The sequence below is a fragment of the Tiliqua scincoides genome, chromosome 2 (assembly GCF_035046505.1).
Source record: "Tiliqua scincoides isolate rTilSci1 chromosome 2, rTilSci1.hap2, whole genome shotgun sequence".
NCBI classification, from domain to species: Eukaryota; Metazoa; Chordata; class Lepidosauria; order Squamata; family Scincidae; genus Tiliqua; species Tiliqua scincoides.
This window is the reverse complement of record NC_089822.1, coordinates 257,807,588-257,830,854: the sequence shown is the minus strand read 5'-3', so window position 1 is coordinate 257,830,854 and position 23,267 is coordinate 257,807,588. Positions and strand designations below refer to the sequence as shown.

At 47.5% G+C, this 23,267-nt stretch overlaps 1 protein-coding gene across 1 annotated transcript; it reads right to left on the bottom strand.

Moving 5' to 3' along the window:
• Positions 1 to 273: 273 nt before the first annotated feature.
• Positions 274 to 20,307, bottom strand: LOC136639090 (solute carrier family 2, facilitated glucose transporter member 5-like). The gene is made up of 12 exons (XM_066613115.1): positions 20,302 to 20,307; positions 20,038 to 20,097; positions 16,409 to 16,569; positions 14,491 to 14,615; positions 12,054 to 12,206; positions 11,841 to 11,966; positions 10,034 to 10,221; positions 7,928 to 8,038; positions 4,845 to 4,946; positions 3,397 to 3,472; positions 2,318 to 2,445; positions 274 to 465 (listed from the first exon to the last, which is right to left on the bottom strand). Exons 1-12 carry the CDS (start codon positions 20,305 to 20,307, stop codon positions 274 to 276), a joined length of 1,428 nt encoding a protein of 475 aa, XP_066469212.1.
• Between the last annotated feature and the right edge of the window lie 2,960 nt (positions 20,308 to 23,267).

The window sequence follows — 23,267 nt, the reverse complement described above, 5'->3', positions numbered from 1 at the left end:
GCAAATTAGAGAGCCAAGAGGGCCAAGGATTAAGTAGGTGTCACCACATGTCTCTCCCACTGACATCACACAAAAGAAACATGAAACATGACATCAGGGCACTGAAAGTTTCCCCTCCCCCTTCAAAGTGACAGCAAATGAACTGGAGTGGAAAACATCCAGTGCAATAGCATCACATTGTTCTTTCACTAGACCTTGTCAAGTATGCCCAAGGGCGAGACTCTGGTTGGTTGACATCTCCCGTGACATCCAGTCAATTGCTTGGGGCTGCACCTAATGCCTCTGTGGTTTCTTTTTGGCCGAGGGCTGCTCATTCAGGTACTGCCGGGACAAAAATATTTCCAAGAGCTTCCTAATATCCAGAAAGGTCTTTCTCTTTGTTTCTGGGACAAACTTGAGGATATAAACAAAGCCAGCTACACTGAATGGCAAAAATATGAGGAAGCTGTAGGCCCTGATATGTTTCTAGAGATGGAGACAAAAGAGGGGAGAGGAGAAGAGAGAGAAACAGGCATGAGCACAACACAGAAGCTTATTTTCATCATGCTAATACTGTATCTTCCTCCAGGAATAATTCTTCTAAGGCAGTGGTTCTCACACATTTAGCACCGGGACCCACTTTTGAGAATGAGAAACTGTCCGCGGAAGTGATGTCATGACTGGAAGTGACATCATCAAGCAGGAACATTTTTAACAATCCTAGGCTATAATCCTACCCACACTTGCCCAGGAGTAAGCCCCATTGACTATCATTGTGAAATGAATCTCCATCGTAGCTTGTCGAAAGCACAGGTCTGCAACATTTCCCCAAATGCAGTCACATGCCATGGTAGCATCAAGCCTAATAGATTAAAAATAAAATATTGAAATTGAATGGGCACCCACCTGAAATTGGCTCGCGCCCCACGTAGTGGGTCCCGACCCACAGTTTGAGAAACACTGTTCTAAGGAGATCAGGGCAGATGACTTTTTTTTTTTAGTCTTCACAAGCACCCTGGGAGGTAGGGATCAGGCGCAACCTTGAGGATATAACCTTGAGGGATCAGGGCCAGGCCAGGAGAGGCAAAACATAAAACCAGGCATGGATTGTGCATTCTCCTACTCATTCTGTTGCTGGAAGCAGAAATTTGAGCTGCAGTCTGGAATCCTGCTGTATGGGGGAGGCATTTTTTGGTTGACCAGGCAAAAGGAAAGGCCCAGGCTACTAGACCTGGCCAATCCAAAGTCATCTCAATGCCTACAGATTGGGGGGAGGGAGGGCTGATGCTGTACATGCCCTGTTGCCTTCTGTGGCTGAGGAGAACTCTGAAACCATGCAAGCAGACAAAGCTATCCTAAAATGAGTCAAATCATCTAGTTCGGTGGATCTCACACATTTAGCACCAGGACGCACTTTTTAGAAAGAGAATCTGTCAGGTCCCACCGGAAGTGATGTCATGACCGGAAGTGACATCATCAAGCAGGAACATTTTTAACAATCCTAGGCTGCAACCCTACCCATACCTACCTAGGAGTAAATCCCGTTTACTATCATTGTTAAAAAAATATACATAATAGCTTGTTAAAAGTACAGGTCTGTAACATTTCCCCAAATGCAGTCACATGCCGTGGTAGCATAGTCTAATATATGAAAAATAAAATACTGAAATGAATGGGGACCCACCTGAAATTGGCTCGCGACCCACATAGTGGGTCCCGACCCACAGTTTGAGAAACACTGATCTAGTTCGTTATGTCTACATCCACTGACAGCAGATCTCCAAGGTATTTTCTAGTCCAGTAGTTCTTGAACCTTTCACCACCGCAAACCATCTCATAAGACTTGGTGGTTGCACCATGCCCCAGAAGCGCATCCCAGAATGCAAACCCAGAAGGCATTATGGGGTGCAATGTGGCACGATGCAGCAGCAGTTCACATGCTGGCACAACGCAGAAGCTGTTATGTCTCCAGCCAAAGCCTCAGCGGCGCAATACACAGTTGCTCAGGCCATGAGGTTATCAGTTCATAAATTCCCTCATTTGTCAGGCTGAGAATATAAGACAAACTTGTTCAAGGCCAGGCAGTAGAATTTATGGCACTTGTGCACTAACCCATCCACTAAACCATGCTGCAAAAGATGTACATCTCTGAGATGTCTTGAGGTTCAGCTGTAAACAAAATAACTAGGCCTTTCTAATTATGATTATCAGTCTTAGGATAGAGCTTCATTTGCTATTTTTAGGGAGGGGATAGATTGGGCTAGCTTGACTTGGTTTACCAGTTCAGTTTCAGACCATTCACTTCCTCCCAACTGCACAATTCTGCAAAATCACTCACCTCTACCAATATGTACGCGAAACCAATAAGAAAAATTAGGAACCACTGAACAAAACCCCCAATCGCAAAGGCTGAGGACCGAGAGGACTGCAGGAACAGTTCCGTTACCATCAGATGAGGAATTGAAGCTGATTAGAGAGAAAGGCTTGCAACAATTAATACCAATTTTATTGAGTCACTAAGGAAGCAATCCTAATAGCGCCCTGGGCCGGCGCAAGTCCCTTGTGACGTAAAGCACATTTGCACCTCCTCGAGGTAGAGGCAAGGCTGTGTTGGCCAAGCTCGGCCGATGCAGTGGTCTGGGGAGGGTGCAGAGGAGATGGGAGGGAGGTGGGAGGGAGACGTTCCAGGGTGGGGGGAGGGCGGGCGGGGGGTATTCCTGGGGGCAGGCGGGCAGGGAGCGGGAGCCGAGTCAGTCCCAACCTTGCACTGAATACAGTGCAGGCCTTTTGTTCCAGTTCAAGTTAGGATTGCGCTCTAAGGATGAAATCCTGGGTTACCCTTGGGCTGGCGCAAATCCCTTGCGCTGGCCCAGGAATGTTGCAAATGTGCCAAAAGGCACATTTGCACCTCCTTGGGAGGCCAGTGCAAGGACACACACCAGCCTGCCCACACCGCTTTACAGACTTTAGCCAGAGAGTTGCACCAGCTGAGAGCAGCCAGAGCGGGAGGTTGGGAAGGGCAGGAGAAAGGCAAAACAAAGGTGTTCCAGGGCAAGGGGAAGGCAGGTGACTGGTGGGAGGACCAGGGCAAGGAGGGGTGCAGTACCAGAATCCGGCACTTAGGCCAGATCCTAACTTCCCTCCCGAGCGACCCAGCCTTACACCAAGCCACTTGGATCTGCGCCACTTCTTTAGGTGATGCAGATCCGAGTTGCCCCATAGGTGCAGCTGCCGCATGACACAGAGTGGAATTAATTCTCCTTACTCTGAGTTGCACTGCAACCTGATTCAGCCGTACTCTGGATCCAGCACAGGCCAGCTGGCTGGTCTGCTCCAGGGCATGTTAGGATTGGGCTTTAATTTATCTATCCCAGTCATCCCTTGCTCCACTGGAGCTCAGTGCATCCAACATCTTACTTGGCCCAATGAGATTTCCAGTCCTGAAGGCAAGGAGGAGAAAACTGCTAACATAAGCCATCCGTGACTCTGCAACCTGTAGAAGAAAGTTCAGATAATGCACTAAAGAGTTTGCCAGGTGCCTCTTATCTTAGGGGATGTCCCTTCCTCACCATTGGTTTGCCCTCAACCACAGCACAACTGGCCAATAGAATGCAACAAATGCCAGAGAACAGCAAGAGTTGTCGGTTTTGCAGGAAAAATCAGTCAAAGGAAATCTACATCTTTGGCCACTGCTCTGCTCCATCCAAGTCAATTTTAAGGGCCAACCTAACTTTTTTTCCCTCCTGTATACGTCTGCAAACGACCCAACATGAAGGCCAACTCACATTTCACAACACCACTGTTCCAAAGCATAACTTTAAAAAGCAGATGCAATGAAAGCCCTTTTTCCTCTATTTTTCTGTACTTTCAGACAATTTTAACTCCCCAGGAGCTCCTGTGCAGGTTCAGCAGCCTAAAAAGTTGCGAGGGCATCATTTGCAAGCAGTCTCTGTCCTTGGTTTGAAACTCCATTATCTCTAGCCCATATACATTTGTAGATTGGGGAAATTCCTGCAAGGCTAGAGAGCTAAGATTGTCACATGTTTAGCAACTGGGCAGCCAAACCTGATCTTCTAGGTCAGGGGTCGGCAACCTTAAACACTCAAAGAGCCAGTTGGACCCGTTTTCTGGAGAAAAACCTCGGGAGCCACAAAACCCTTTTGAAATCTAAAATGAAGATAACACTGCATATATAGTATTTTTTTTACCTTTATGCTCATATAGGTCCCATTTTTTGTAGCTTTTAGTTAGTTTTGTCATACATTCTTAAGAACATAAGAACATAAGAACAGCCCCACTGGATCAGGCCATAGACTCATCTAATCTAGCTTCCTGGATCTCACAGCGGCCCACCAAATGCCCAGGGAGCACACCAGATAACAAGAGACCTCATCCTGGTGCCCTCCCTTGCATCTGGCATTCTGAAATAGCCCATTTCTAAAATCAGGAGGTTGCACATACACATCATGGCTTGTAACCTGTAATGTAACCCATAATGTCCTCCCCATGCATCATTTACTTAAAAATCCCCAAAATGAAGATTAACTCACATTTTTAGGATGAAGAATAGGCCCAAATCTTACCCCAATTTCCAGCACTGCCAATGGGTGGCACTCATGGAGGCCTCCTCAAGACAAGGGAATGTTTGTTCCCTTATCTCAGAGATGCATTGCCTTTATGTCAGTGCTGGAAAGTGGATTAGAATTGGGCCCTAATATATTTTTTTTATCTCTGTGGTGTTACGCTGCTCTTTTTCTGTTATTACATTTATTTTTTCAGCGCTGATTGCGTGCTGATCTGGAAATCTTTAAAAATTAACAGACAAAAAAATATTGCTCTCATGCTTCATGTTTTGTGTTACAGACCTGAAGTTCAAGGGTCATGGTTAGCAGAACACAAGAGATGATGCAGATGCCAAAACCACTGAGAAGCAGAGGCCTCCGTCCCCAGGAATCAATCTTGCAAACCTAGACAATACAAAGGCAGGAAGGGAGAGGAAACCATCACTAGCCAACAAGGTATCATGTCCAAGCTGGGCTCAGATCACTGCTTGGCCATGAAGCTCATAGGTTGACAGTGGATCGATCATCCTGACCTGTCTTACAGGATTGTTGCACATACAAAATAGGAATGCAATGCGGAGGGAAGCCATATATACTGCCCTGAACTCCAAAGGCAGATAATATGGTCAAGTCAAGTTAGGGTCTGGCACCAAACATGCAAAGGACCAAGTGACCTCCCAGGCTACCTGATTTGCTCCCATTGTGAGGGAACCCCTAGAATTTCGAGTGTTCGAACCCATTCAGAGCCCCGTTTGGGCCTTGCTGTGAGCGTAAGCAGGGCGCTTGGTCAAAGCAGGCCCTATATTCAGCTGCTTGGGTCAGTGAGATATTTTAGAAGATGCCCCTTGAATGCCTTTTGTGTCTACAGGGGAAAGGGTGTTGCTGACCAAGCTTTGACCGCAAGAAGTTGTTTTGCAGAACTTTTGCAGTTAAAAAGAAAACAGGAAACTGCTAGCTTAACTGCAACAGACAGGTGGCTGGAAGAGAAAAGAGACTTTTGCAAGCATCCTATTAGCCAATGCAGGGAGGGAGAGATGGGACTTTTTGCAGCTAGAAAGATTTCACATATTTAAAGTGCCATATTTAGCCAAACATGCTGAGCAGAAATTGAGTAGTGGGATATGTGGGCAGAGACGAGCTTCACGTGATATGCTGTTTGCCAATCAAGAATGTATCCAATGCTTTGCAATTTGCATTTTGCCAACCAGAAGCCTAGCCAATGCTTTACAATGAGGATTTGTTCTGTATATCAACCCAAAGCCCCGAGAAACCAGGTGTCACAGACTTTGGAAGCTATTCCTGTGACCGGCAGCCGGCTGAGAATAAAAGCTTCTTATCCTTGAAATCTCCTTGGTGTCCGCCTGCATCCTTGCCTGAAACTGCAATGCCATGTCTGCCAGTCTGGGCGCAGCAAGAGTGCTGGAGCTGGTAGTGTGCCCTGCAGCACTGAAAAGTGCAGCCTGCAGGCAACCAGGCAGGCACAGCACAAGACAGAAGGGATCCTCACCATGGGAAGAGGGTGGAGCTGATAATGGGATCTGATGAGGCTGGCCCAGGATATTAGAAGTCCAGAGGCTGGGATAAGCAACTGGTTAAGAACAGCCCCACTGGATCAGGCCATAGGCCCATCTAGTCCAGCTTCCTGTATCTCACAGCGGCTCACCAAATGCCCCAGGGAGCACACCAGATAACAAGAGACCTGCCTCCTGGTGCCCTCCCTTTGGTCCTAATCAGGGAGAAGGACTGGGTAGCCAGCATGTGAAAGGGGATTGGCCACCCCAGTTGAACTGGGACCGGGGTGCAGATAAACCCTTCTCCACTACTGTTTTGAGCTTCACTTCCTCTGGATACTTTCCCAGTAGGACAGAGCAGGACAAGCCCAGACAAACCTTGGGCCTGGAGGCCCTGGAGCCAAGGGGTGATGTCCCTGCTGCCCCACTCAGACCCCAAACAGACATAGATCTACAGGGCCACGGGTGAGGAATTTGGTTCATGACAGGAAGGTGGTCAAGCAGGCAAGTACATGTGGCTGCCTGGCATTGTGACTTTGCTCAGACCTGAGAGTCAAGCATAGGTACATTCTTAAATAGTGCCAGTACGACCCTTATTGGCTCCTTCAGTTCTCAGGCTAAGTGGCCGCAGTTTCCTTTTCTGTCAATGTCAGGGCAACATTATAAAAGTCCTCTTTTTCCCAACACATGTGTAGTCTTATCTAATTCCATTTTGCTTTCTAGATGGCAATCTTGGGAGCCAAGCAGGACTTTGCTCTGAAAGGGGTGAGGTCAAGCTGAACTCTTTGGAAAGGCCACGTTAATTAAAGGATATTAAGAGAAAGGAAGGCTGTAAGCACTGCTAGGCATCCATCCCAAAGGGGACACCCTTTTCACGAAGGTCTTGCAAATGTGGGTGCCCCGTCGTAATAGAATTCACTGCAAGCACAAGCCCTGTTCATTCACATGTACGTGGGTGTCCCTATATATGTCATGTGCACACAGAATAACTCCAATTGACTCAAATTGGGGAATTAGCAATGCTTGTAGAGTGAGTGGTCATAATTAGCAGTGTCTAACATTTTTGGGGCCATTGACATGGGTGAACGGTGCAAACAACTTCGAAGTACAGGTATAACCTAATTATCCACGGATTTTCCACTTGCAGTTTTATCTCAAAGTGATGAGAAGGGCCTTTAATTTAAAGGGGGAAAGTCATCTAGCAATTGCCTCATTAGTGCGGGAGAGGGCTGCTGACAGACAATCCATCAATCGTTCACTCTCCAGGCACTTAGAACAGCTTCACTCTCAGGCAAGCAAACCCTCCCTTCCCTCTGAGCATGTGAAAGAATGCAGGGGATTATCACCTCTGCCGCACTCCCGGTGGTTAGGGGTTGCTGCAAGAGTGGAGCCTTTCTATGTATCAGGAAGGAGAATGATTGGTTGATTGCCTGCCCGATGCCTCTGTCGTGCATTGCAAAGGTCAGCAAGGTTGTTTTTAAATCACTGAGCAAAGGGACATTGTTTTTAAAATGGATTCCCTTTAATGTGATTTTTGGTATCCATGTGGGTGCTGGGAACAGAATCCTCGTGGATACCGAGACTCAGCCTGTACCACTTTCACAACACCACTGTTCCCAAGCATAAGTTTAAAAACTGGTTGCAATGAATGTCCTCTTTTTCCTCTCTTTTTGCCTATTTTTTTGTATCTTCTGAGCAGCATGCCAGAGCAGCAATTCCATCCCCCACAAAATGCAATAGTGGCTTAGGAGGTAAGGTGCTTGAGAGTAACTGCTGGAGGCCCACGTTCGAGACCCCTACCTGAACTGGCATAAAATGGTTTCAGTGCAGGTTGCAAGCAAAGAGGGCAGAGAGATGGAGATGAGAGAGGCTTACTGATAATCCTTGCCCAAAGAGGAGCATAAAGGTTGTGGCAGACATGATGTACCGGACACGATTCTCATCTGTGTTCAAAACCATGAAGATTCTGTCTGAATAATAGTATGCCTGAAATGAAATCACAGCAACCAAAAAGTCAGCTTCATAGAAAAAGCTATTAGTCACCCATAGTTTGGAACAGGGGTGTCCAAACTTTTTGGCAGGAGGGCCACATCATTTCTCTGACACTGTGTCGGGGGGGGGAGGGAAAAAATTAATTTACATTTAAAATTTGAATAAATTTACATAACTTTACATAAATGAATATATTAAAGATGAGCTTATATGAATGAATGAAGGTCTAGCAATAGCTCAAGGCCTATAAAAGGCCTTGCACAAAACAAGGCTGGCCTTTCCTTTGCTGCCTCTGCTGCATCACAGACATGAAACAGCAAGCACTGGAGGAAGCCCTCGTCCCACGGCTCACGAGAGAGGTCAAACAGTCACCCTCACACTGAGAGCAGTTGCCTCGGGCCAGTGCGGGCTCCAACAAATCTCAGGAGGGCCAGAAGCTCATTGGAGACTGGGGGCTCCCTGAGGGCCACATTGAGAGGCCACAAGGGCCGCAAGTGGCCCCAGGGCTGGGGTTTGGGCACCCCTGGTTTGGAAGAAAGGTCAGCTGCCTTTGATCCAGGGTATCAAATCCTGGAAGATCAAGTCCTCCACTATAGTTTTGTTATCGGGAGTTCTTTAGTGGGAGGAGCTTGTCCAAGGTCAGACACCTCATTTTCTCTTCTGCTTCAAAACCTGCTGCTATAGGGCCCAATCCTATCCAACTTTCCAGCAGCGGTGCAACCATAATGTAGCCCTGTGGCAAGGGAACAAATGTTCCCTTGGAGAGGCCTCTGTGACAGCCTCCCCACCACAGGATGCAGTGCCCACCCCATCGGCACTAGAAAATTGGATAGGATTGGGCACATAATCAGTAACGCTCGCAGAAAAATCTTTTTGAATCCACATCTACCTGCAACCTGATTACGTTCTGAAGAAATGACTCGTAAGGGAAAGCAAACATTGTGAGTCACAGTTTGCCGTAACTAGGAAATACGAAGCCAAAAGAGTCAACAACACATGCTATGATTTAAAAAAAAAATCCTATTTCACTTCTCTTTCTTTGCAAAGTGAGATAGATGTGACTGTCACATGTCCACAGACCTGCATCACACCAAGGCATCTCCGGATTAATGTCAAGGGGGAAAATACTTGAACAGAAAAGGAGAATTGCAAAGCACCAATATGTTGTGTCATGCTTTGATTTCACATGGCCTTCGGGAAATAGATGGGGATGCCTCAGGTCATCTAGTTAGACCCTTAACCAGCATATTAATTATAGCAGTGGTTCAAACTGGTGAATGCAGGTCACAGGAAAGGGCTTAGCTGCACCCATGCCAATCTGCCCTAGCAACTGTTACCCTGCACATGCCCGATCTCGTCTGATCTTGGAAGCTAAGCAGGATCAGGTCTGGTTAGTACTTGAATGGGAGACCGCCTGGGAATACCTGGTGCTGTAGGCTTATACCATAGTCTTTCGAGACTGAAGGTTGCCAACCACCACCGCCAACCACCAGATTACCCCCAATGAACCTGTACTATCAGAACACAGGTGCAGTGGACCTGAGAAGCCCATCCTGCTAGGTGATGCCAACTTCACTCTATGACTCTATGACTGTTAGTGGATAGTTCTTGCCAACATCATAGTCTGTCCAGATGCATTATCCCCCAATGCACAAAGGCTGGTCTCCCGAGAGACAGACATACAGGGCGCAATCCTAACCAACTTTCCAGCACTGGCATAGCTGTGCCGGTGGGGCATGTGTTGCATCCTGCAGTTGGGGGCCACTTATGGAGGCCTCTTCAAGGAAAGACAATGTTTGTTCCCTTACCTCAGAGTTGCATTGCCCTTCTGTCAGCACTGGAAAGTTGGTTAGGATTGCGGCCACAATGATTCATGGATGATCCAAGATGGACTGTAAACATTTGCACCTGAAAATACCCTCCATTTCCATATCTGTACATGTTTTTGCTAGTTCAGCCTTCCAAACAACTCTAGTGGTATCATCTTACTGCGTTGACGCCAGAGAACTGCTGGGTCGCGAACAAGGTGACCACACAAATGAGTTGCCACCGCAGGCGTGGGGAGTGCAACAGCTTAAGGATGGTCATCTTCTTTTCTTTCTTCTCATAGAGGTCCTCCTCACGGAGCTCTTCGATCTCATCCTCCACGTCATCTTGACCTCTAAGCTTCTGCAAGGCTGGGTGGGAAGTGAGGAAGGAAGGGTTTGAAGGAGTCAGATCCAGAGTTTGGAGGGCCCCAGCCAAAGCCAACCTCACTTGCCTGGAAGCGGTGAATTGCTCATACTGAGAATTCTCACTGGCTGAGACCTTTAATAATAATAATAATAATAATAATAATAATAATAATAATAATAATAATAATAATAACTTTAGTTTTACCCCGCCTTTCTCCCCAAAGGGACTCAAGGCGGCTTACAACAGATTAAAAAACATAATTTAAAACAAATAAAAACATATTAACACATATCATAAAAAACAGCAGTCAGATAAAAAATAGGTAAAAAGAGCATAGAGCAGCAGCAAATCATAAAAGAATCAGGCCTGTAAAAAATATTAAAAGATGTTAAAAAGATGTTAAAAAGGCCGAGAACTCAGAAGGCTTGTTTAAACAGAAGGGTTTTCAGGCCTCGCCGAAAAGTCTCAAGAGAGGGAGCCATTCTCAAGTCAAGGGGAAGGGAGTTCCATAGCGTTGGTGCCACTACTGAGAAGGCCCTATTTCTTGCCGCTGTCCCACGTACCTCCCTAGGCGGCAGCACTTGTAAAAAGGCCTTCTCTGATGACCTAAGAGGACGAGCCTTTACACAAAAGGGAACATGGTGGCCTTGTACAGGGACTTCCACTGGGTAGGTCCAAAGTTCCCACTCTCTGGATCCAATCCTGTAACAGACGCTAGAGGACAGTCCCTCCATTACAGGCCTGGTATAGTAGTGTCTCTATTGATTCTATCCCATCCCATACACCTATATAGTTGCCAGCCTATACACACTTCCCTGGGAGTAAATCCCATTGCTTTTAATATACTTGCATAGGATTGCTCTCTGAGCCTCCTGGCACCACAAGGAGGGGGCCAGTGTCAGCTCGGGCAGGGGGGCACTTTGCATCCATAGCACTACCACAGGAAAGTGGGTTGCTGCCAACCAAATTCACACACCACAGTTGTAAAGCTCCATCTCTTAGCCTCCTGGAGACGTCCAAGCAGCGTGTACCCAAAATGTTCCCTAAGATTTACATGGAGAGAGGAAAATGTTTTGGTAGGCGCACTTTGGCCAGCACCTCTTCCAGGTCTGCTGTATCCTCTTTGAGATGCAGTGACCAGAACTGTATGCAGTATTCCAGATGTGGCCTTACCATCAAACTGTGCAATTGCATTATAATATTGGCCATATTATTTTCAATCCCTTATTTAATTATCCCAGGCATGGGCCTTCTTCACCGCTGCCTCACACTGGTTCAAAAGATACCATTCAAAAAGGTACAGTGACTTGAGTGCTCTCTGAGGCCTCTGGTGGACCACTGTCAGATACAGGAAGCTGGACTAGATGGGCCCTCAACCTGATCCAACAGAGCTCTTCTTATGTTCTTATCCAAGTGTACCAATACATAATGTTTACTGATGGCTGCTGCGCATAAACAATAACATTGGGATAACAACAATTAACTAGTATTGTTAGAGCACTGAGATCGGGCAAGAAGTTTCAATAACGGGATTGCTCTCTACGCAACAGGCAGGGGAGGTGTCTTCAGTCTCTGCAGTTCTCACAGCTGCACAGGCCTCTGCATTTCAGATCCATTTTACCTCGCCTTGCACCCTCTTCATCCTCCTTCTGAATCAGCAGGTACCGAGGACTTTCAGGGAAGGGAAGCAGAAGGAAGAGCTGAAATAATGACATTACTCCAGGGATGCTCCGCAGGAATGGCAAACCTGTGGAAGAAGACATGTTGATGATGAGACTGGTATGATGATGAGTCTGGTGTGCTACAGGCCGAAGGCTGCACTTCTCTGATTTACCTTTCGGGTTGCCTAGGAGTTCTTGACCACCAAGGGCCTGGGAAATCAGGATGCCAACGCTGATAAAGAACATGTGTAAGATGCCTAAACTCCCTCTCAGGTTGGTGGGGGAGACTTCGCCAAGGTATATTTGAACAGCACAGGAGAATATGCCTGATTAGATAGCAAATCAAAAGTTAATTCACAGTATGCAGAAACATGAATATTTGCATAGAAAGGACTGCCCCACCACCACCACCACATGTGATCTTTAGGCCCACCTTCCCCTCCAGAGGGGATAATTGCAGAAGTGGAGAGGGCTGTGATAGGGACATCCACCCCAGGAACCCTGAGTGATTCCAACACCGTGTCCAAGAGTGCAACCTGCTAAGAAGGTGCGGTGTGTGTTTGGGGCAAGATGGGGTGGCCAGTCTGCCTCCACTGCTTGATGAAAAACATCCGGGAAAGGGCCACCTCGGGCCTAAATGAGCCCTGGAGAAGCATTGTTCTGATGCCTCCAGAATGATGGAAAGGTGATTCCACCTTTGTCTCTGTGACAGTGTTGAGAATGATGGAAAGGTGATTCCACCTTTGTCTCTATGACAGTGTTAAGATCAAGCTCCTGCATTTCATTACCCAAAAGCCATGGGGATTGGGTCTGTAGGAAAAGGACTGTCCATGTCAGTCCTCTTGGTTGCCCTCACCATCATCCCCCGATAGTTCACCTTTCCCGTAGATGAGTTGGAACATACTGCAGACTCAGAAACTGAGGAGTCCCTGGACTGGGCCAAACCTGGAGAGACTGGGTTGGAGAGCCAGCGTGGTGTAGTGGTTTGGGAGGTGGACTTAGACCTGGAAGACCCAGGTTCTAATCCCCCCTCAGCCACGAAGCTTCCTGGGTGACCTTGGGCCAGTCACTTTCTCTCAGCCTCTCCTACCTCGCAGGGTTGTTGTGAGGACAAAAGGAGGGGAGCAACTGTGTACGGCACCCTGAGCTCTTCGGAGGAAGGGTGGTATAAAAATGTGAATAATAATAATTTCTGGGGTGCTTAGCCCTGGGACTTTTGTGTCCCAGGGTGCTCTTCCTGCGATAGTTGGTAGGGAGCAGGGTCTCTGTGTCAGGCAGCTTGACACTCGCAACTCAACTCAGCCATAATACCTTGTCAAGGAGCTGCATTCAGGCCTGATTTCCTGAGAGATCAAGCAAGCCTGGGGAGGTAGTAGCCCCAATACCCCTGGTTAGGGATAGTCATACTGGCTTGAGGGGGGGGGGGTTAGCCTGGCAGAAAACACGTCCCAGTGTCATTCCTGGTACCGTGGATGCTTGGACAACTGTTCCTGGGCTTGCCACATTCCCTACCTCCCTCCTGTCTCTTGTGCAGTTGGCACATGATAGGGACAGCATGAGGCAAGGGAGAATGCGCTCCACCCGATTCCACCCGGTCCACAAAGGCGTAGGGTGAGAAGGGGAGGCCGCAGCTTAGGACTGTTCGGCTAGGTCCCTGTGAGGGAAGGTGTTGAATGCATGGGTCTGCCAGACCCTATTAAGTTGGCAGGGGTGGGCGAAGTGGATCAGGGAGCTTTGCAGATCTCCCGCCTCTGCTGTGATCTGAGCGTGGTGAAGCTGAGCCCTCCGGGACTGATGCACTGGCAGGACTGGCTATGGGGTAGCACCAGAGATTGCCACATTTCTCCCCAAAAACACTGCGAGGGCTTTGAGGCCTCTCTGTTTGTCACTCAAATCAGGAGCTGCTGCCAGACCTAAGTAGGCACCTAAGTAGGCCGCAGGCTTCTCTCACACAGTAGCATGGAGAAAAAAGCTCCAGTGGGTCACATCCATGACTGCAGAAAGCCCACTGAAAAATCCCCTCTTTTGCCTGTGTGGGGGCCAAGCCCTGAGAAGGGGGGCAGGAGGACAAAAAGGTGAAGAGAAAGGAAGAGGAGGAAAATTAAAAAATGTGAGGAAAAATGCTGAGCCACAGAGCTCAGATTAGTTTTGGAGTGGCCTTGCTTCCTAACGGTGGGAAGGGCATCTCTCAAAGGGTCAGGAATGCCCCCCATCCTCTGCAAGAGATGCCTTCACTTGAGCCAAGTCTTCAGAATGTGGCCACGAACCCCCGTCATGAGATGCTCATCTCAGAGAGAACCATAAACATAGCTCATGCTTTGCTTGTGGTTTTGCTGCAGCAGTTTCCACCGCTAAGAAGCCAAGGCACTGTTCGGTTTAAGACAACTTAAAGTGGATCCTGTTGCTTTGCTGACCGCTTCAGAACAAAGCTGTGATCATTGCACTTCTTTCGGAGTGCACATCTCATTTCTTTGGAGCGCAGGCCCTTTTTCAGTGTCTCTGGAATGTGTAAGCAAATCTAGAAACAGTATCTCTGAATCTTCATTCCTGGAATTTTCCTTCCCCCCCCCCCCAAAAAAAAAAAAATGAAGCCACTAAACCCCGACTCACCTGTGCACATTCCAATGAGAAAGCGTGCAAAAGCATAGAAACCATGAGAATGGACTGATTTGGAAACAGCCAAGAGAATAGTAGAGACTATGCTGAGAACATCATTAATCAGCAAGACACCTTTCCTAAAAAGACAATGAAGAAGGTGGGGGAATGCTATAGAATGCATGATTGCACCAAAAGACCAGGGATTGAATAGGCTGGGAGAGCAGCTCTTGAGTTGCAATAACATCCTGATATTATAATTCATGGAAATTGTGATCTGGGGTTGCTACTTACTGGAAGGGACAAGGAGCCACACAAGGGATGGACACCCCCAACCCCCCCCCCCCAATCCACTGTAAACTTTATTCAGCCTCCTTATTTGGCTTCTAGTAGGCATGGCTCACATGTTTCATAATGGCTAGGAAATTGCTTTGGAAGGCTTGCCACTCAAGATATTTGAACTACTTGCATTTGCGAGCCCGAGACCCTTCTGCATGCAACATATGTGCTCTGCTACTGAGCTCTGTACTGTATGTAATATATTGTAGCACATTGAGTAAACTGGAGATTAGTGCTAGATGATGTCCCAGGCAAAGAATCAATGGAAGTCAAACTGAGTAGAGTTACCTAAAGACTGGAGGATATGTCCCACTCATCCCCTCCTCCACCACCACCCCACAGTCCTCTAAGTCCTCTAGATCAGGGGTGTCCAAACTTCTTTGGCAGGATGGCCACATCATCTCTCTGACACCGTGTCAGGAGCCAGGGAAATAAAGAATTAATTTACATTTCAAATTTGAATAAATTTACAAAAATGCCTATATTAGAGATGGAACTTATATGAATGAAAGAAGATCCTGCAATAGTTCAAGGCCTAGAAAATGCCTTGCACAAAGCAAGGCCAGCCTTTTCTTTGCTGCCACTGCTGCATCACAGATGCGAAACAGCAAGCAGTGGACGGAGTTCTCGTCCCACAGCTAACGCAAGAGGTCAAACAGTGGGCCATCATGCTGAGAGCAGTTGCATCAGGCCAGCACGGGCTCCAACAAGTCTATGGAGGGCCAGAGGCTCGTTGGAAACTAGGGACTCCCTGAGGGCCAGATTATGAGTCCTTGAGGGCCGCAAGTGGCCCCAGGGCCGGGTTTTGGGCACCCCTGCTCTAGATACAAGTAACATGATATCTTCACATTTGCAGTTTCCCAAAGGTGCTTCAGTTGACTGAACGCTGCTGGCAAGTAGAGGGGAAACCATGCAGGGAATACATATTTATTTTACTAAGTAGGACCGGACCAGTGGCTGGACCTCTTTACAGCAGCAGAAAGGCTTTCTTCTTCCTTAAAATGGTTGTCAGCTGCACACACAGCACAGTGCTGGCAGCTGTTTTCTGAGCACTGCCGCAAGAGGCGGTAGCACCATCACCGTACCCCACGCGCCCACCAATACAGGTAGGCCACTGATAGGGGCAGGGGGTGAGCAGAATGTGGCAGGGAGGTGGAGGAATAGGGCAGGGGTGGACAGGAAGTGGGCAAACAGCAGAGGGTGTTGTGGGCAGGTGGGGTGAATATCAGCTGGCAGAGCTCCACAGATACCTTAACTCTCATTTTGTCCCTACGCACCTTCTTTGATCTATTCAAAGTTGCACCTGCTGTTTTGCTGGTGCAGGTTCAAGTAGACCCTTTGGGGACTATGTAGGAGCAGAGGAGGGTAAATAAAACATTCTGCTTCCACATGGTCCCTAGCAGCCCCAAGAATGCACTGGACCCTCTGCCAACACCACTGGCACCTTGTGGGCTACTTTAAATTAGGATTAGGCTGTAAATGCTCCAGGGAAGCTTCAAGAGCTGCATTACATCCTTCCCTCCCCCTCCCCCCGACACTGGTAGAACCTAGTTGAACTTTAGGATAAATAGTTCAGCAATCACAATAGCAATACCTGCCGAAATTATCTGCCAGGGGGCCAAATAAAAGAGACCCAAGCAAGCATCCCAGTAGAAAGGAAGCAACAGTGAAGATCAACAGGGATGGGTGCATCTGGGCGTCCCGGGTGCTCTTCTCCACAACTTGTGTAGTTATATTATGAAAATACTGCTTAAGCTAGAAGCACACACACAACAAACAGTGTTAAGGTCTCTGCACACATTGCTGGCTAACAAAACTGGATTACAATTGAGCATATGCTTGAAAAGGAATTGCTGCCAATTTTGGCTGCCCAGTGAAGGGAGCTGAACGATGCACCAGGCATAATCATTCCCGGGGGGAAGGTCCAGCAGAATCTGTGGTGGGCCAAATCTGCAATTTTTACAAGTGAGATTGTCCTTTAATTCTTTTGTCCAGGACCACGGTTCTTATACAGCCTTGGTCAGCAAAGAGTAGAAGAGCTGGGACAGGGCTCCCCTTGAAATAAATCAGTCCCACACATGGCACAGCTGCATTGTGGAAGATCTTTTCTGCAACAGCAGATAACTCCATCTGCTCTTGGAGGAGAGTGCTGTATTCACACCCTTGATCGGTAGAGTGACTCTGTTCATCCTTTGTCCCCACCCCTCTACATTCCTCCTGCAACCATAACCACAGAGCAGATTTGTCTGAGTCTGGATTGTCCCACTGCACGGAGAGGCCCAGAGGATTGAAGGCCTGCACCTCACGCCTGTCTCTGCCTCTGCAGCTGCGTCACCAAGTCTGCTGACCCCACTTAGCCAGCAGAGGCAAGGGGGGGGAGCAACTGACCCCATTCACCCCAGAAAAGCGCGTTTTCTAGGGGCTGTTTCTTCTGCATCTTTTTAAATTATAAGACCTTTGAGGACAGGGAACCATAGTGATTGCACTATGTGTGCCAGAGAAGTGGAGAGAGGCAGAGACAATGGTGGAGACAGAAACAAGGGTGGATCAGACTTGGTGGGGTGTGAGATTGGTGGAGGCAATCCAAACCATATCCCAGGCCTCTTCTCGGTTCTCGTCCACCTGCACAGAGCATCACGGACTTCCACCTGCGTTTGAGTCAGTGCAGGTCCATGTTATCCCATTGCGATCATTGGGACTTTCCCTGGGGTAAGGGCTCTAATGTCCCCTTACCTTGAGGAGACCTCCAGCAGCTCAAAATCCCCTGTGAGTTTCAAAGGAAGCGACGCTGGTGCAGCTACATTGCCACACAGGTATTTAGTTAGGATTGGGCTGCCCGCCCGTTGGTAAACCAATGACAGACCTTCTTGGCATAGTGGCAGCAATGGCACAGCACCAGTGATGCTCCCCTTGGGGTGTCTGATATCAACGGCAAGCTATTTCAATTCCTCCTCCCTTCCTCTCAACATCTGGCCCCTAAGCTCACTCAAAAGCAACTGTATGCGGTCAGGGTATTGTGGGGAAAGGGGAATTCAAATGGTAAGCCGCCAGCCATGATGATCAGCTCTGTGACTTTCATGGCCAGTTACCAACTGGTAAACCAGTGAGCAACAGTGATGACCTCACCATCTCTGCAGCTAGAAGTGCACCATTTGTATGCTTCCCATCCAATGAAATCTTAAAATCTCAAAATGCACCAGACTATATTGATTTTAGTAGGCTGTAATCCTATGCACATTTTCCTGGGAGGAAGCCTCATTGAACACAATAGGACTTACCCCTGAGCGAACATATACAGGAGTGAGCTGCCACTGCAGCTGAGCCCCTTTTATAAACTTTTATCACAGAGGCAGTTTGATCTGGACAGGCTGAGGTGAAATGGAAAGCTAGTAATGCAGTATAATTGCGTCTCCAGACAGATGCAAGCACTTCCCTGCGCCCCTGAAGTGATTTAACTTCTACAGATGGGAAAAGGTGAAATCAGGAATGTATGTGTACAAATTTTTAAGATGCATTCCCAAAATGTCCTGCAAAATGCAATGGTACATGTACCCAAAACATAGAATGTCCCTGAAAACTAGCAACAGTTAAAACTTACACATTAACCCCTAAGAAACCATCTGCACTTCAGGGGTGTCTTACCGTAATTGGGTCATTGACCAACCACAGGTTGAAACCACAATAGGTAGATCCCAAGGAGGCAATCAATACAAGCCAGGTAAGGAAATTTGTGAGCTCCTATGAGACATAATAACATAAGATCATAAGAAAAGCCCAGCTGGATCAGGCCAAAAACCCATCTAGTCCAGCCTCCTGTATTTCACAGTGGCCCACCAGATGCCTCAGAGAGCACACAAGACAACAAGAGACTGGCATTCTGATATCCAACCCTTGCACCTGGCATTCTGAGATAGCTTCCTTCGGAAATCAGGAGGCTGCACATAAACATCATGGCTTACGAACATAAGAACAGCACTGCTGGATCGGGCCATAGGCCCATCTAGTGCAGCTTCCTATATCTCACAGCAGCCCACCAAATGCCCTTGGAAGCACACCAGATAACAAGAGACCTCATCCTGGTGCCCTCCCTTGCATCTGGGTCATTCCATGTCCAGTGGTCTAGGGCTCCCCGCGTGACCATCACGGATTTTTATGAAATTTTGTGTGTAGAGTCCCACATGTCTGAAACGAACTTTGGTAAAGTTTTAGGTTCGCCGGTAGAATACTTGTGGAGATATAGCCATTTGTTTGACCCCATACTGCTACCATGTTCAGTACGATTGTGAGATTTTGACAACTTTGAGACATAATGTCTCCCTTGCTGTTTTTTCAAAACAAATGAAACTTACCTACTTTATACAACTTTTTGCGCCCTATTTAATGAAACTCATAACAACTTTTGTTGAGTGTGTCCAAAGCGGTTAAAATTGCAGCAAAGTTGGCTGAAAAAATCAGTGCTCCAAAAAAAGTTGGTTAGGATTTGGGCCAAAATAAGCCCAAATGAACAAAAACTTTCTGTTCCATTAGAAATCATGCACACTTGCAGGGCCACACTTGGGATCAGTCCTGTAAAGCACCTCTATGCTCCTCTATGGTTTAGTCCCCTTTCATTCCCCTGCTACACTATTTGATTTTTAAAAAACTGAACCGTAGAAGCTCCACTTACCTGTTCTCAGGCTCTTGCTTGCTTTGACCCCAGTACTGTCTGCCACGTACTGTCTTCCTTTTCACACCTACCTTTGAGAACTCATCCCTTTGTTTCCAGGGTCTGCCTACTAGTATCTATGCAATAACAACTATATCACTAATTTATTTTCATTGCTTCTCCCCGCTTACCAGGGGGCTTATCTCCCCAAAACCATTCTAGGAGGTTCCATCAGCACTACCAGTCACATTCTTGATGACAACCTTCCAGGAAGCTTTCATAAGTACTTACAATGCACACAAGCATTGACACATTTCTTCAGAAAAAGTCTTGTTGACCACAATGAGAGGGAAGGAGGCTCTGAGAACCAGCTTCTCTACTGAGCCTTTTCCTCCATCATCTCTTTAATACTTCTAACTCCATATTTTTTCTCATCTTGTTCTTCCAGATTACAATTTGTACCATCCAACATATAATATATTCTTTCAGGCCAGGCCTATCTGTAGTCTAGAAAACAATTTCATTTCACTTAAGGTCATTCGTGATTTATAAACCCACAGGACAGACTCATTTCTCACCTTTTTCTTAGGCCCTGACCTTGCAGTCTCCATGCTTTCTAAAGGAGGGGTCAGGAGCAACTGTGGGGGAAGAAGAGGGGGATCTGTCAGGAAGTTGTTGATTCTCTCAGCTTCTAGCAGAACATAAGAGTCAGGTGCCCCTTGGGAAGATCACCAGCAGGACACAAATGTGATAATCTTGGCACAAGGCCCTTCTTCTTTGGCCTGCAACACCTGGCATTAGGAAGGATGTTGCCTGCCTTTGACATGGAAGTTCTATCTTACTAGCATGGCGAACAGAAGAGGCATAAATTTCCAGGGGAACATAAGAACAGCCCCACTGGATCAGGCCATAGGCCCATCTAGTCCAGCTTCCTGTATCTCACAGCGGCCCACCAAATGCCCCAGGGAGCACACCAGATAACAAGAGACCTCATCCTGGTGCTCTCCCCTACATCTGGCATTCTGACTTAACCCATTCCTAAAATCAGGAGGTTGCGCATACACATCATGGCTTGTACCCCATAATGGATTTTTCCTCCAGAAACTTGTCCAATCCCCTTTTAAAGGCGTCTAAGCTAGACGCCAGCACCACATCCTGTGGCAAGGAGTTCACAGACCGACCACGCGCTGAGTAAAGAAATATTTTCTTTTGTCTGTCCTAACCCGCCCAACACTCAATTTTAGTGGATGTCCCCTGGTTCTGGTATTATGTGAGAGTGTAAAGAGCATCTCCCTATCCACTCTGTCCATCCCCTGCATAATTTTGTATGTCTCAATCATGTCCCCCCTCAAGCGTCTCTTTTCTAGGCTGAAAAGAGGCCCAAACGCCGTAGCCTTTCCTCATAAGGAAGGTGCCCCAGCCCCGTAATCATCTTAGTCACTCTCTTTTGCACCTTTTCCATTTCCACTATGTCTTTTTTGAGATAGTAGGTAGCAGGGCTAGTAGGGCTAGCAGGGCTAGTAGGTAGCAGGGTAGCAGGGCTCAAAACCCCCTCCCGTGGTCAGGAATATTAGCCATGTTAGTGCATAATGGGCCCAGTGACTAAATGTGACTCTTCTTCCTGGCATGAGCTACCTGTGAAAACCAACTGTTGGGGGACTACTACCAATGGTGGGGGAATTATTACCTTTCCTCCCTTCCTCCCGCAAACCCACAAAGCAGCATTTCTCAACATTTGTCCCTCACTTTGCACGGTCCACCTATTGGAGGTACCCACTGGAAGTGACTGGTGATTATGTCATTGCCAGTTACTTCAGGCTTGCAAGGCCAGATGCAGTGCAATAAACACCAGTAAGAGGCTCAGGGTGGACTAAGAAACACTGCCATACAGCAAAGCAAAGCAGCTGCTAGTTGGTCATGGTCGGACTCCTTCCAGCTATGGAATGGTGGTTTTTTTGTTCCTTATAAAACTGCACTGAAAAGAGCCCTGGTCCTCTTCTGTTTCTCTCCACACCTGCTCAGCACCTTCCAGAGGAAGAATATGTCTATCCTGCATTTCGGTGGCAACAAAAAGTTCGCACAGAGCTTTTCTTCGCAAAAGGAATGGGAAACTAAATGGTTCTCTGTACCCTAAGGGTTCAAAGAAGAAACACTGACCCCTGAACATTGAAACAAAGCCAAAAGCTCAAGAGACGATGACAGAAGAAATAGTAATCCCAGGATAAGCAGGCCCAGGAGCGAGGGGCTAGGCTGACGAGAGGCAGTCATCCAACCCTTCGCAAGGTAATTGCCATGGAGGAATCCGTAACGAACAAACCTCAGCTTCTTTCCTGTCCCAGTAAGAAGAAATCAGCCAAGCCCTGTTTTCCCTTCGATGTTAACAGCTCTCTAAGGCCAATCCAGGCAACAGATACTGGAAAGTTCCAGGAGTAGCTGTTGACAGTTGGGTGGGACAGAAGGATGCATGTGTGATGGGGAATTTCTCATTTTGCCAGGCAACGGGTTTGAAAAGCATCACCTGTGACCAGTGGCATCGCTAGGGGGTGCGGGCCGCACCGGGTGATGCGCACACAGGGGGTGACGTGCACTGGGAGGGTGACAAAAGTGACGAAAGAGGGTGAAAAAGTCTTGTTGACCACATTGAGAGCTTCTCTCCTTTCCTGGTAAAAAGAAGTCAGCCAAGCCCTGTTTTCTCTTCAATAATAACAGCTTTCCAGAGCCAATCCAGGCAACGGATACTGGAAAGTTCCAGGGGTAGCTGTTGACAGTTGGGTAGGACAGAAGGATGCATGTGTGATGGGGAATTTCTCATTTTGCCAGGCAACAGGTTTGAAAAGCATCACCTATGACCAGTGGCATCCCTAGGGGTTGCAGGGGGTGCGGGCCACACTGGGTGACGCGCACAGGGGGGTGACACGCACTGGGAGGGTGACATGCTAAAATCGTGGTGGTTAGGAGTAACCCCATTACATTATATACCGTTGGATGTGGAATTACGAGCGAAATGCAATACAAAAAACCAGAGTGAAATATCTCCTTTCTATCAAAAGTTATGACCAAAAAACTGAAGAACAAAAAATGCATGGATCCCTTCTGGTGGGTCTTGGACAGATTGTCATTCTAAAAAGTGGGTCCCAGTGCTAAAAGTTTGAGAGCTGCTGCAATAAGGTGTTAGTAACTTGACACCCTTGTGGCGTATGTGTGACACCACTAATGACCAAAATCACTAAAATCATAATTTGGAAGAATAATGCCATCATGTTATATATCAATCAATGTGTAATTTCATGCAGAATGTGTTCTATATTTGTTCTATCAAAAGGCACAGCCAAGAAACCAGTGGGGGCGGAGTGATGGTACATCGCCACACCCACCACCTGGGGTGTTGCCCCGCCCACTGCAAGGGGATGATGCGCTGGCGTCCTGCAACGGGTGACGCAAACCCTCGTGACGCCACTGCCTGTGACAAATTCCTCATCTGCAGATTTGTTAATAGTAAGAATTAGTAGTTCTCCCTTCATCTTTTTTACATGTCTGCCCACAGGAAGCTCATGGCAGGAAGAAGCAGAGTCACATTAAGTTACTGGGCCCATGGTGCACTAAGATGGCTAATATTCCTTATTGGGGGGGGGGGGAGACCTGAGTCCTGCTACCCCTGGAGGTTTACACCTCTGTTGTTAGCCATGCTAGTGAGATGGAACCCCCATCACAAAGACAGGCAAATGCAAAGTGTTGTGAGGCCAAAGAAGACGGCCCTTCATGCCATCCCTTTTGTGTCCCGCTGGTGAGCTTCCCAGGGGCATCTGAT